The sequence below is a fragment of the Ostrinia nubilalis genome, chromosome 18 (assembly GCF_963855985.1).
Source record: "Ostrinia nubilalis chromosome 18, ilOstNubi1.1, whole genome shotgun sequence".
Classification (NCBI taxonomy): Eukaryota; Metazoa; Arthropoda; class Insecta; order Lepidoptera; family Crambidae; genus Ostrinia; species Ostrinia nubilalis.
The window spans coordinates 7,279,045-7,293,021 of record NC_087105.1 but is presented as its reverse complement, the minus strand read 5'-3'; the positions used below and the strand labels follow the sequence as shown (position 1 = coordinate 7,293,021).

At 40.0% G+C, this 13,977-nt stretch overlaps 2 protein-coding genes and 1 long non-coding RNA gene across 3 annotated transcripts; 2 read left to right on the top strand and 1 right to left on the bottom strand.

Annotated features, from left to right (window-relative positions):
- The first annotated feature begins 421 nt into the window (after positions 1-421).
- On the top strand, positions 422-6,625 carry LOC135080648 (uncharacterized). Its single transcript, XR_010259051.1, has 2 exons — positions 422-550; positions 1,211-6,625. It is a non-coding gene; the product is annotated as an uncharacterized LOC135080648 (long non-coding RNA).
- A 775-nt stretch (positions 6,626-7,400) lies between these two features.
- On the top strand, positions 7,401-8,264 carry LOC135080876 (uncharacterized). The gene has a single exon (XM_063975605.1). The coding sequence runs from the start codon at positions 7,401-7,403 to the stop codon at positions 8,262-8,264; it is 864 nt and encodes a 287-aa protein (XP_063831675.1).
- A 4,036-nt stretch (positions 8,265-12,300) lies between these two features.
- LOC135080654 (putative transferase CAF17 homolog, mitochondrial) lies at positions 12,301-13,977 on the bottom strand. The gene is made up of 2 exons (XM_063975346.1): positions 12,790-13,977; positions 12,301-12,660 (listed from the first exon to the last, which is right to left on the bottom strand). The coding sequence occupies exon 1, from the start codon at positions 13,843-13,845 to the stop codon at positions 12,817-12,819; it is 1,029 nt and encodes a 342-aa protein (XP_063831416.1). The 5' UTR covers positions 13,846-13,977; the 3' UTR covers positions 12,301-12,660; positions 12,790-12,816.

Genomic DNA, 13,977 nt, shown 5'->3' with positions numbered 1-13,977 from the left:
CGAGAACGACTAAACCGACAAAAGCATTAGAAAATTTACGAAAAATAAAATAAAATTTTATCCCGTACAAAATGTTCATGGATTTTGTTATTTTTATTAAATACCTTTACGCCTGAGTTAAATGACACCGACATCAAGGTTCATCAATTTAAGTTTAAAATAATAGGCAGTAATGTATGAATAAAGAGCTTCTATTCTGTATCTACCTATGCCCGTGTATTTTTGATCGGTGTCAAATCGGAGTTTTTGGTGCGGGGTACGCGGGTGTTGCTCGCGGCGTGAAGGTCAAACGCCCAAGGTCATTGAGGACTCTAATCGCCTTAATAAGATTATTTTTTGTAATCAATAAAAGACGATGACTGAAAGTAACTTCTATCATCAGCAGAAGAAGAGGCATCGGACGCGGAGGGCGTAGCAGAGACGGCGCGCGAGGCGGCGCGCTGCCACACGCCGTCGGGCTCCGAACCCGACGAGCCGCCCGACGACCTGCCCGCCGACCTGGACGACGACCCCGACGACGAGCCGCCGCCCGCGCCGCCGCGCACCATAGGTACGGCTTGTTGTCTAGTCTATAAGGCTCACACTCCTGCGCATATAGCTGCCACACGCCGTCCGGCTTCGAGCCCGACGAGCCGACCGACGACCTGCCCGCCGACTTGGATGAAGACCGCTGCGCACCATAGGTAACACAGTGCCTTTGAACAGTAGAGTGCTGCTAAACGAGAGAGAAACGATTTTAATACACTTTTGCGTTCACTTCGCCACTTTGCTTCTGCACCTCTCTCCTCAACCTCTGAACGTGCTTCAAATATTTCCACATGAGCATTGATTCTGACAGTAAAATTGACTCTTTTTCACTTTCTGTTGTAGGAAAATATTAAAAAAAAACTTACACGCAGATTTATGCATTTAAAAAGTCCTAGATAATTTCTTCCTGTTAGGTGCACCTGCTACTCTAAAATCAATACAAAGATCTGAGTAAATGTTGACCAAAGCTACAGCTAACTACTAAGACAAAATAGTAGAAGCCTTAAAAATATCATCTTTGCGATATTTTACCTCTGATGCTCGTTGGAGCTCTCATGACATGATCATTCTATCGCCCTAAAAAGACGTCGACTTTCTACTTGTACAGCTTGGCGTGCAGGCTATCTTATAGTGCATTAAGTTGCAATTTACTTTCACATAATCAAGCTGTTTTTTTTCGCAGATACTCGCGCGATTATAGCGCAGGCTGCGCAGGCGCTGCTGGCCGCCACGCGCCACGTCGCGCCCGACGCGTAGCGACGCCCGTACGTACTTCACAGTTCACTGACCTACCCACTGTGTCACAGCTCTTCGTCATAGGCTCTTCGATGGAGAAAATTTACGGCAATATTCCGCAGATAAAATATCGCTTCGAGACCAAATTACACCAGCGGCAAATCTACATTATTCAGCTGCATTGACACAACCTTACTGCCATGTTGACGCTATATTATAGGCGATATTGCTGAAAAATTTTGCTCGTTTGAAGTTTTGTGGCCAGGGGATTTTTGAACTAACTTTAGATTAATGATTCGATAGAAATCGTGAAAGTTGTATTTCGATGATTTCTACTGATAGTTATCCAAAAATCCACCAGCCTTAATAACTTGGTACAACTGTACTCTCGACATTAGAATGTGAATGAAACCTTAAGTTTATATTTGGATGATTGTGGTACTTTGTATAAATCAATAAGATAATACGAAACTTTTGGTGTATGTAGTTAAATTTATATTATAATTGTAATACAGTTTGAATAATGCAAAATTTAGTATCGGCAGTTATTGTGACACGATTTATAGCGCAATGGGAGCTATTATCTTTCTAGGGTGGCACCGCCAGTTGTAGTATTTGTTTTGACCAGTAAACATATGTAATGTAAAATCTAGAGTGATGCCGCCACTAAAAACGTAATTGCTCCCACAGTTAAACTGATTCAAGTGTAGATAGCCTTGATCCGGCGTCTTTTTGACATCAAATGCCATTTCCAAAATAAATTAATATATTTTTGTAACACGTTCATTGAGCATCAAAAATAATATACTACCATAAACCGATTGTATGACTACATACCTACATATTTTCCATATATTATTTTTCTAAAGTTATTTAGAAGCTATCTTGGTAGGATATATTCTGATACGTTATTTTTAACGCAAAAAAGACGCCGATTGAGGCTTCCGTATGCGTTATGTGGTGTAAAAAAATGATAATGTATAATTCAATACGGCGCTATAATACTGTCGGAAACGATGCGCTTGCAGTTCCCTTTATTACTTGTTTGAAGTGTGATCTACATTTGAGGCTACTTAGGGTCCTTTCGCTGTGGCCGGTGACTATATTGAAAAAAAAAAACCATTTGCTTCCAACTGCGTTGACATAATCGTTTTAATATTAACTGTTAGGCAATTTCAGTATTTTGAAGCAGATGGCTTCAAAACCGATATTTCACCTTATTGGTCTGACTGGCCCATCCATATGGCTTTTCAGCTCTTGGTCTGCCACAGAAAAAGAGACCCTCTGTACAATACTGATCAGTGTAAACTTTAATGGCGTATCCAAAAAAGATACGCCATTAGAATCTCAGTATTGTTCGCCTCAACAAGATCGCACTCATATTGCACAACTTACCTGAATTCTAAATACCTATTATCGTTTGGAGTAGCTCAATATTACAATGAAACTATCTATTGTTCACATACCATGTTAGTTCGTATATGTATCTCTTAAGTCATTAATATATTGATATGTTAAAAAGTGCAAATGCTGAAGAAATGTTTAACTGATGTTTTCGTCGTTTAATAAATAAGTTTATTGTGTAAAAAATAGACTTAGTAGTTGTTGCTTAAGTTCTTAACGATAACGTAATGCGTGGCGTTTTTTGAGAATGTCTTTGTATCTCGCAATTCGGTTGAACGTAAATATACTGATTGCATAGTAATATGAATACATCGATGTTTAGCATACATTCCAAAAGTGAGCATCACACAGCGCTTTGGGCCAGGCTGCGTGCTACAAACGCGTACTTACATGATATTTTGAAGGAGACTGATCACAGCCATAGGCCTCGTGTAGGACTACCGAACAAACGTGAGGGGTCGTTTCGTACTATTTTGATACATGAACAGTGGCGGCCATAAGGTTTTATTTTGATATAAGCCGTAGATACTTACTTCAGGCAAATACTGCCTGATTGCATAATGCACCGCACGCCCCTGTCCATGAATACAAATTGTATCTTCTATTTGATATCAAATATTTTGAATTTTCCTTATGAGGAGTATAATTTTGGTTTAACACTTTATTGATGTGTTTGAAAGGCATCGATGCGACTGATAGGTTTTATGGAGAATGGATTAGGGAAAATTTTAGTTGATATTATTTACGGCTTTCTAATTAACAATTTTATGGTATAATAGCCCGTGTAAAGTGCGGACGACAAGCCGTTTTTTATTTTCGTATGTATTCATTCCTCTCACTCATAACGAGATGCTGGTATGAGTGACTGAAGCAAGTACACCCTTAAATACTGAATCGGAGTTACAAAGCAGCCCCGCCCTGAAGGTCTTATTATAGCATTTTCAATCAAATTATGCATGTAATCACTTACCATCAGGTGATCCGTCTGCTCGTTTGCCTCCTGTCACATAAAAAAAAACTAGACTCGATGAAAGCTATAAATAATATTAATTAATCTTTGACTAATATTGAGGGCGTAATTTTATATCGTTTTTTAATTTTATATAGTTAGTTGTAGACATTCTCATGTTCGTAGGAAGAGCAGTATGGTAGGAGTCGTGTTGCTATAAATACTGTTTGACTTTAGCATCACTATGTTTTAGCTTGTTTAAATGGATAACGTAATTTAATTTCTATTAACTCAATACAATAGAACTACAATTTACTCTCATGTATAATTTTACGATACTATTTGAATTACATATTTTATAGTGTATTATTTCCATCTCATTTGGATCAAAGAACCTCTTGCGTTACATAATAATAATGCTTAGATCTCTGATTATATTTTATACTGTGTACTGTTCGGAAGTGTAGGTTTCCGTAAGCATCTTACTTCTCCATCTCTCACATTTTGTTTTGTTTCCACTCTGGAGCCTTTATTTATAATGTTTGTAAAACTAGATAATGAGAGTACTAATTTCACTGTCATATTACGAGTACATTTTGGTAACAGAACAGAAACGCGAGCGATGATATTCACTATTGGAAATTTCGATCGGTAGCTACTTGTATCTATAAAATAATGAACTTACTAATCAGCCATTTTGTAAAGATTGATAGATGTAAAATGATTTGAAAAGATATGTAACCAAAAAGGTTTTGCAAATTGACAAGTTCTGATCCAGATTAGCAAAATAATCATGTTAATTTTTCATATTCTATATTTTAGGACATCATTTATTTGAACGAGAGTAAAAAATAATATTTTGATAGCAATTCCTCTACATGTTTTATTTATTTCTGTGAAAATGAATCTCCAGTTCAAATTCGGGCGTTATGTATTGTAGATAGTTCTGCATGCCTGGATCTATACACTTTAGTCGGTCCCGTGAAGTTTAGGATTGTGTTATTACTTCGATGAAATAATTTGGGCAAAATTATCTCATAAAAATGTTTGAAATTTCCATTAAATTATCAGGTTTTATAACAAAACTATGTTATAATTTTATGCATTTATTAATAACAATATCGTTTAAAATTTAAACTAGAAATTATTTTTCGCTTCCAATTCACTTTTCGTTTTTTGGCTGTGAAGGGTTTGTTAGACTAAGATATGTGTAACCTTTTAGAAAAGAAATTCTATATTCTTAACGCTTACGATGTCCGAGGCTGAGCTTACGTATAACAACAAAACCATAAAGTTAGTCAAATTACCCGTCCAAGGCGCGTACTTTAAATTTGTCTGCGGATCGTGAAAAATATAGGCCAGTAAAATTATAGTCGAATCTTTGTAAATGTGTAATGTGAAATTAAAAATCTCGAATCTTTCGACTTCTATTGGATGTTCTTGAACCCGAAAGAAGTAGCAAAAACAAGTAATACATAATTCCCTCCCTGTAGTGGGCTGACCAACTCCATTTATCGGGCACAGCACTCTCTTCTTTGAATGTTTATGCTTCTCGTTACCCTGTAAAAACTTTTTTGATGTCGGTGTTAAATATTAAGTACTTACATGAATATTATAGTAATGAGGCGAATAATATTTAATTTAATAACACTGCCCAAATCACCAAGATTACTCTTTATTATAAGGCATAATATGTATGTCAGAAACGCGTAGAAAATTTAAACAAATTAAAATAAACAACGTATCGAATTACAGAATTTTGATGAAATATAAATTAATATGTCCATTTTATAAATTTTATAGTAAATACTACGATTTGTATTTTCATCCATCACAAATTGGTTAATGTTTTACTGCGTATTGGCATCGAGAGCGCGGGACGGGTGTGATAGTGCGGCCATCCATAATCGAGCTGGTGAGGCTTCGTAGACGCGGTAGAAAAAAAGGGGTAATTATGACAGAAATCAAATTATTATTTAGGATACATTCATATAGTCTACAAGGCAAGATTTTTAGCTAAATATGTACATGTTTCAATTGATCACATAACTTGTATTTATAACTGCTTGGTTTTGCGGTCGATATCGACATCACATTAACCACAAAGTGTCAGTTATCTATAATGATTTTTGAACTTTATTGCATTTACTATGAAGTGCAAAATCAATTAAGGAAAGTTATTTTGTGGAAAATTGGTGTACTGTCGATGTACCCTACATCTAGAGAGTTACGCTTACGCTTCTAACGTGAAGAAAGTACGCACGCGCACGCGACACCTGCGCCCGCGCTTTCCATGTAACTAGGCGCTTAGAGTTTAGATAAATAACAGAAGTGGTTATTATAATTCACTTATTAGATTTCTATATTATCTATAATGTAACGTTTCTCGAATAAGCATCATAGTTGTCAATAGCTGCCTATAAAAATAGAAACAAAAAGCAATAATGTTCAACGGAATACGAATTAATCAATATTGAAAACTCCAATTGTTCATAATAATTTGAATGTACTTTATTCATTATGTAATTGTTATTGACTTCTGTTATATTAATATGTATCGGTAGAATTCGTTGTGAGGAGAGACAGCAGTCACTGGAAAAAATGTAAAAGGGTTTTGAGGTAATATAATGTGGTGCTATCAATCAGATTCGAGTGGCTGGGAAATAAAATGTATTTAGTTTGTCCTGATTTTAGAGCTTATTAATATATATAATCTAATATAACTATGCTGTAATTATCTTTTTATTAATTTTAAGATTATTTTATGTTTCCACTAAAAGCGGCGCTAGATGACCGTTCGTAAGTGTCACAGTCTAGCGGTCATCACATTTCAACTTGGCTTATATTAGGGGATACTCAACATGTGTATTATAATTACTTACATTTAATTTTACGACACTGAAATTTTACTTTCAGTCAAATATAACTGTGTTATTGAACATAATTTGTGAAAATTAATGAAAATACTGTAAATCGGACTGGTAAGCCAAAGTAAACAGTATTTTATAATTTATGTGTTTTATTTCATTAGAAACCCTTTAGTAAATTACATCTAGTATGCACAGAAGACAGCACATCCAGATATTCACTGTAAGATCTTATGTAGTTGTAATAGAGACTATTTTGCAATGAAAATGTATAGTATGGTACTGTTGTCATTTATGGAATGAATGAATATTCCCTGAGGGCTGTGTGAGTGTAAGCGCGTTTAAAAATGTGTTGGAAATTTAGTTCTTGAAAGTGTAGGCAACTTATTATTATCTACACTATTAAATTTATTTATTTATATTTATTATAATCCACACAATATCTATTTATACTTAACACATTTACTTATAATCACATACACCCTGCGATGCGTACTAGTTTGTCGATATCGGTATCGATACGCGTATCGACCTTTCGGCCGGACTAGTTCCGCGTCGTACATAAGCGTTATATACCTGCCGAGCGCACGGCGGCGCCCGCGCGTCCCCCCGCCAGTCGGATTCCTGCTACGACGCGAAGCGCACGCCGCTCTTACTAACCGCTTTAACTATCGATCTGTTATTTGCTCATATACTTCTACTTTCGCTTATATACTTCCTTCCTATTGACTTTCTGTGCTTTATGGAACTATTTTCCGCGTGTGTATGTGCTCTTCTTATTCTATTGTGCCTTCTGAACTATATACATTGTGCTGAGAACATTGTGGATGTACAATATAGCATTTAAACCGTGAGTTGCATTTATTTACGAGCATCACCTATCTCAACACACCTAAACTGGTGACCCCGAGTTGGACATGGAGAAAGAATTTCAAGACGCACAAGGTGCCGCGGACTTTGGACCCACCGAACAAAATGGCGCCACGACCCGACCAAACCCAACGGAAATTTACAAAGTCGCCGTTCGAGTACCGCCGTTTTGGCCAGAGGAGCCCGAAATATGGTTTGCGCAGGTGGAAGGACAGTTTTCTATAAGTGGAATAACGGCAGACGCGACCAAGTTCAATTATGTCATAAGCCAGCTCGACAACAAGTACTCCCGTGAGGTGAAAGACATAATAATAAACCCACCAGCCACAGATAAGTACGGAAAATTGAAAGCGGAATTGATCAAACGCCTAACCGCTTCGAACGAAAAAAAATTAAAGCAGTTGATGATGCACGAGGAGCTGGGGGACCGTAAGCCGTCCCAATTCCTCCGCCATCTAAAAAGCCTCGCCGGCGTGGACGTCCCAGACGACTTCCTAAAAACAATCTGGATCAGCAGACTACCACATGGTGTGCAGACAGTGCTGGCAGGTCAACCATCGCACACAAGTATCGATGATCTCGCCGACCTCGCAGACCGCGTGAACGATCTCGCCACTTCAACGCCCAGAGTTGCCGCTGTTAGTGATGTGACACCCAACGTTTTTATCGACCTCAAAAACGAAATTGCGGAACTCAGACGACAATTCCAAAACATGGCTTCAGGAAGAAACAGCAGAGCTCAAAATCGATCGACGCATAATTCCAACAGCAGATCGTCGTCTAGGCAGCGCTCAGACTCCAGCTACCGGAAGTACCCGCTGTGCTGGTTTCATGGTAAATTCGGAGAAAAGGCGAAGAAATGCGTGCGCCCCTGTGACTACAAGGCGGGAAATGCAACGGGCAGTCGATAATGGCGACTGACGATTGCCCACCAACTTCTGGTCGCCTATTCATCACCGATCGTACTACGAAGACGCAATTCCTGGTCGACACCGGAAGCGACCTCTGTGTCTTCCCTCGATCGGCCCTTCAAGATCGTCGTGCCAAGACCAACTTCAGTTTGTGTGCTGCCAATGGTTCGGACATTGCAACGTATGGTTATATACATTTTAATTTAGATTTTGGCCTACGTAGAATTTTTAATTGGCGTTTTGTAGTAGCTGATGTTTCTAAACCCATAATAGGAGTAGACTTTTTAAATTTTTATCACCTTATTGTAGATTGTCGCAATAAGCGCTTGATTGATAACACTACTTCAATAGCAACAGTTGCAACTTTTGCCATATGTAAAAATGTGCATTCTGTAAAGGTTTCGACTGGCGAAACTCGATATCACACAATTCTTGCTGAATTCCCTGACATAACTCGACCAGCTGGTACACATCGCACTACACCACACAACACAGTACACCACATACGCACGACTCCAGGCCCACCAGTTTCATCTTCCCCCCGCCGTCTAGCTCCGGACAAACTAAAGATTGCTCGCCAAGAATTTGAAGCTATGCTAGCTAATGGCACAGCTCGACCCTCAGAGAGCCCGTGGTCATCACCCCTGCACCTAGCGCCAAAGAAAGACAACAGCTGGCGCCCCTGCGGCGATTATAGGATGCTGAACGCCCGCACAGTACCTGATAGATATCCAATCAGGCACCTCCACGACTTCGCCCACAGTATAGCAGGTTGTAAAGTCTTCAGTACACTCGATCTCGTCAAGGCTTACAATCAAATCCCAGTCAGCCCTGACGATATCCCAAAGACTGCAATTACCACACCCTTTGGTCTCTTCGAATTTCCGTTCATGACGTTCGGTCTTAGGAACGCTGGACAGACATTCCAAAGGTTTGTGGATGAGTTGACCCGGGGACTCGATTTCGTTTACTCGTTCCTTGATGATTTCCTGATCTTCTCGAGAAGTGAAGCCGAACACGAAGAGCACTTGCGCAGAATCTTCTCCAGACTGCAGGAGTACGGCATGCTTGTGAACACGGCGAAGTGCGTCTTCGGGGCATCTGAGGTAACCTTTCTAGGCTATTCTATCTCGGAGAAGGGCACTAGGCCGTTAGACTCAAAAGTGCAGGCCATCAGGGATTTTCCAGCCCCTTCCAACGTGAGACAATTAAGGCGATTCCTGGGTATGCTTAATTTTTACCGGAGATTTCTTCCGCAGGCTGCCCAAATACAAGCTCCATTGCATGCTCTTTTGACAGGCTCGTTAAAAGGATCACACCCCATCAACCTGGCGGGAGATACACTAGCCGCATTCGAAGCTTGCAAGGAAAGCCTCTCTCACGCTGCGTTACTAGCCCATCCCAGCTGTTCAGCCAAGCTCGCGCTAGTCACTGACGCATCAGACAAGGCGTTAGGCGCAGTGCTCCAGCAGCGTAATGACGACGGCGAATGGGAACCCTTAGCTTTTTTCTCCCGGAAATTAAGCCCATCACAGGTAAAATACTCGCCCTACGACCGCGAATTATTAGCCATTTACGAGGCGATCAAATATTTTAGACACATGCTCGAGGCCCGACATTTCACTGTGTACACGGACCATAAGCCGATCAGTTTTGCTTTTCACGAAAGGAAAACCAACTGTTCGCCTAGGCAGTTTAGACACCTAGACTTTATCGCTCAATTCACGACCGATATACGACATATATCAGGCAAAGACAATGTCGTCGCCGATACCCTATCGCGTATCGATGAGTTGAGCGAACCAGTCAACCTCGAGTCATTAGCCCAAGCCCAAGCCTCAGATCCGGAACTCCGAACTTTAATAGACGGAGGTTCATCTCTGCGCTTAGAAAAGCGACAAGTACCTGGAAGTTGTAATACCTTGTACTGCGATGTCAGCACACCAACTCCCAGGCCTTTTGTTACATCTTTTTTCCGCAGGCAAGTATTTAATAGCCTCCACTCATTGAGCCACCCTGGCGCCAACGCTTCGGCAAAATTGGTTGCAGAACGCTTCGTCTGGCCGGGCGTCAGAAAGGACTGCAGAGATTGGGCTCGTGCTTGCCTCCAATGTCAACGTGCCAAAGTTACCAGACACGTCAATGCTCCAGTCGGTACGTACCACCTACCACGCGCGAGATTCAAGCACATTCACATAGATCTCATTGGCCCACTCCCGCTGTCGCAAGGCTATCGGTACTGCTTAACTGCCATTGATCGCTTTACGCGATGGCCAGAGGCAATACCGATAGAAGACATTACAGCGGAGACCGTATCAAAGGCCTTGTTATCAGGCTGGATCTCGAGATTCGGCTGCCCAACAGACATAACGACTGACAGAGGGCGTCAATTCGAGTCTTGCTTGTTTCAATGTCTGTCTCGAATGGCAGGATTTGAACACAAGCGAACGACAGCATATCACCCGGCGTGCAACGGCCTAGTCGAGCGTTTCCACAGGCAACTCAAAGCGGCAATAGTCTGCCACGCCGATAGCAGGTGGACTGAATCTCTCCCTTGGGTACTGCTGGGCGTGAGAACAGCATTCAAGGAAGATTTGCAGACTTCATCAGTCGAATTAGTGTACGGTGAGTCCTTAAGGCTTCCCGGCGAATTCTTTGAGCCGACTACTCCTGTGACGACCGATATGTCAGAATTCATCGCTCGAATTCACAATTTCGCTGAAAAGCTACGCCCTGTTCCTACTTCTCGACACGGTGAGCCAAAGGTATTTGTTTATAAAGAATTGGCCACTAGTGACCATATCTTCCTTCGAGAAGATGCCTCACGTGGTTCACTAACTCCAGCATATTCAGGCCCACATAAAGTCCTGACAAGAGGCGACAAAGTTTTTAAAATAATACTCAATGGTAAGGAGGCCACGGTATCAATAAACCGTATCAAACCAGCCTTTTTACTGTCTGATGATAAAAGGGAACCGAATTTCGACAATGAACCCCCAACCATCATTCAACAAAAGGAATTCATTACACGATCTGGACGTCGTGTACAATTTCCGGACTATTATCGACCTTGACGGTCTCTGGAGGGGGGTGGTGTAGGCAACTTATTATTATCTACACTATTAAATTTATTTATTTATATTTATTATAATCCACACAATATCTATTTATACTTAACACATTTACTTATAATCACATACACCCTGCGATGCGTACTAGTTTGTCGATATCGGTATCGATACGCGTATCGACCTTTCGGCCGGACTAGTTCCGCGTCGTACATAAGCGTTATATACCTGCCGAGCGCACGGCGGCGCCCGCGCGTCACCCCGCCAGTCGGATTCCTGCTACGACGCGAAGCGCACGCCGCTCTTACTAACCGCTTTAACTATCGATCTGTTATTTGCTCATATACTTCTACTTTCGCTTATATACTTCCTTCCTATTGACTTTCTGTGCTTTATGGAACTATTTTCCGCGTGTGTATGTGCTCTTCTTATTCTATTGTGCCTTCTGAACTATATACATTGTGCTGAGAACATTGTGGATGTACAATATAGCATTTAAACCGTGAGTTGCATTTATTTACGAGCATCACCTATCTCAACACACCTAAAAAAGTTTACGCTAGGGGCGCTGTACAATCTGTCATACATTTATTGAAATTTTTATTTTATACTAGCGGCCGCCCGCGACTTCGTACGCGTGGACCCCGTTTTACCCTTAGAGGTGAAGTTTCGAGTTTTTTAGGGTTTACCCGGAAATTATTCAAACTTTTCTCGCTGTAAAAACCATCCTTGGACTTCAACAAACATTTTAAAAAAAGAATTGGTAAAATTGGTCCAGGCGTTGTTGAGTTATGCGCTTACCAACACATTTTGCGATTCATTTTTATATTATAGATAAACTCACACTCAGCCCTCAGAACTTACAGTCCAGCGACTAAATTGGTTGCAGTGGTCACTTTGAAGTAACTTTAAATCCTCATTTGGTATTTGGAGCAAGGGATGGAAATAAAAAGTTAAACTCATTTAAATTCATTTAACATTTTTTATTTGTGCTAGTTTTGACCTAATTTCTGCTGGGAATTTGTCTACAAAATTACTTGCGCAATTCAAACAGTATGTTTTTAAATAAAATAAACTGCATTCTTTACTTATACAGACAGCATTATTGCATATGGCACAGTCTGCACCTAGAACCAGAATTTCTCCTTTGCCATTTGGACTGAATGGGTCTTTCATTACATAACCGGGGTATTTGAGCACAATATTCCGGGAGAATGGTGGGCTTGTCCCCTTGTAATGTACCTTCTCTTCAAGATTGCATGATGCACATTTAAAATCATAAATTAACTGTACAGCCTCTTCTTTGGATTTTGGTTCTTCCATTTTTACTGAAAAAGAAAAAATATATGTAAGTAATCTTAATTTCAATTCCTAGAATCTTAGATTTTTTGTAGCTAAGTTACATTAATATTATTGAATTTCATTGTCTTTGATTGTATACAATGTTTACTATTTACCTATGTGAATAAAAAATCTCACAGGTTTTACTCTTGTTCAACTTTAGTGGCAACTTTTTCTCTAGGAGCTTCAATAGGCCACCAAGAAGGCTTAAAAACTTCAGCTGTATATTTGCCAATATTGAGTGTTTTAGCATCAAGCACCTCTTTGATTCTAACTAAGCCTATACCATAATCATGTACAAAACCTCTCAGTTTCCCTAAATTAGATTTTGGATTACTGCTACTAGAGACAATGCTATCTTTAGTCAAGTCATTTTCTACTTTCTGACTAAATTTTAGAGGCATTATCCTTTTTCGAACAACACCTGTGTGGTGGACTCGAGCTGTTAACTCTTGACCAATGTAACAACCCTTATGAAAGCTGACTCCGTGCAGGTAATCACAATTTACTTCAAGGGGAAAACATGTACCAGGAGGGAGATCGGTTGATCCTTCACTGACGCCCAATTTATATCTTAAATATTGATACTCAGTGTCAGTGTTTTCAACAGCAATGTCCTTGGATAGTTTTCCAGCTATTTGGGCACCATCCATGTCAGTAGTTGATAACACTCTAAATCCAAGGTCGGCTAGTCGAGGGTCTTTATATACGTTTATGTTACTCTCAGAGTTAATATTTGTATCAATTACATCATCACTCTTTGTGATCAAGGCCCATAATCTGAGTTTCTGATTAATATCTTCAATGTCGACCTTTCTCTTCAACTTAAAGATTTTCAAATGCTTCTGTAGCATAGGAAGTACTTCTTCATCACATTCTATCAGAAATGATTCTGCGCCCTCCCATTTGTGTATCAGAGTGTCGTATAGAACCCTACCTTTGTTATTCAAGAACATGGCATACATTGATTTAGATCCCTCTTCAAAATGCCGCATATCGTTGGTAATAAGTCCTTGCAGAAAAACAGGTGCATCATTGCCCTGAATTTTCAACAATTTTCTATTCTTCAACGGGAATAATCTCGCCGAAGGCAGATCACTGTGAGAGTGGCGCAACAGCTGATACACGACATTTCGCTTTAATAGAAGATTTACCTGGCGATAAGATATCATAGCTAGGACTTCCACGCACACGCAGGTTAATTTTGCTTATTTTATGGCAATTTTTATTAAAATATTGCATCAACAGAAATTCATCACCAACCAACCAAACCAAATGTTTTGACATTGGCTGTCAGTGTCAGT

Excerpts from the sequence above, each read along its gene's own strand:
- LOC135080876 (XM_063975605.1), top strand. The coding sequence starts at position 7,401 with ATGGAGAAAGAATTTCAAGACGCACAAGGTGCCGCGGACTTTGGACCC.
- LOC135080654 (XM_063975346.1), bottom strand. The coding sequence starts at position 13,845 with ATGATATCTTATCGCCAGGTAAATCTTCTATTAAAGCGAAATGTCGTG.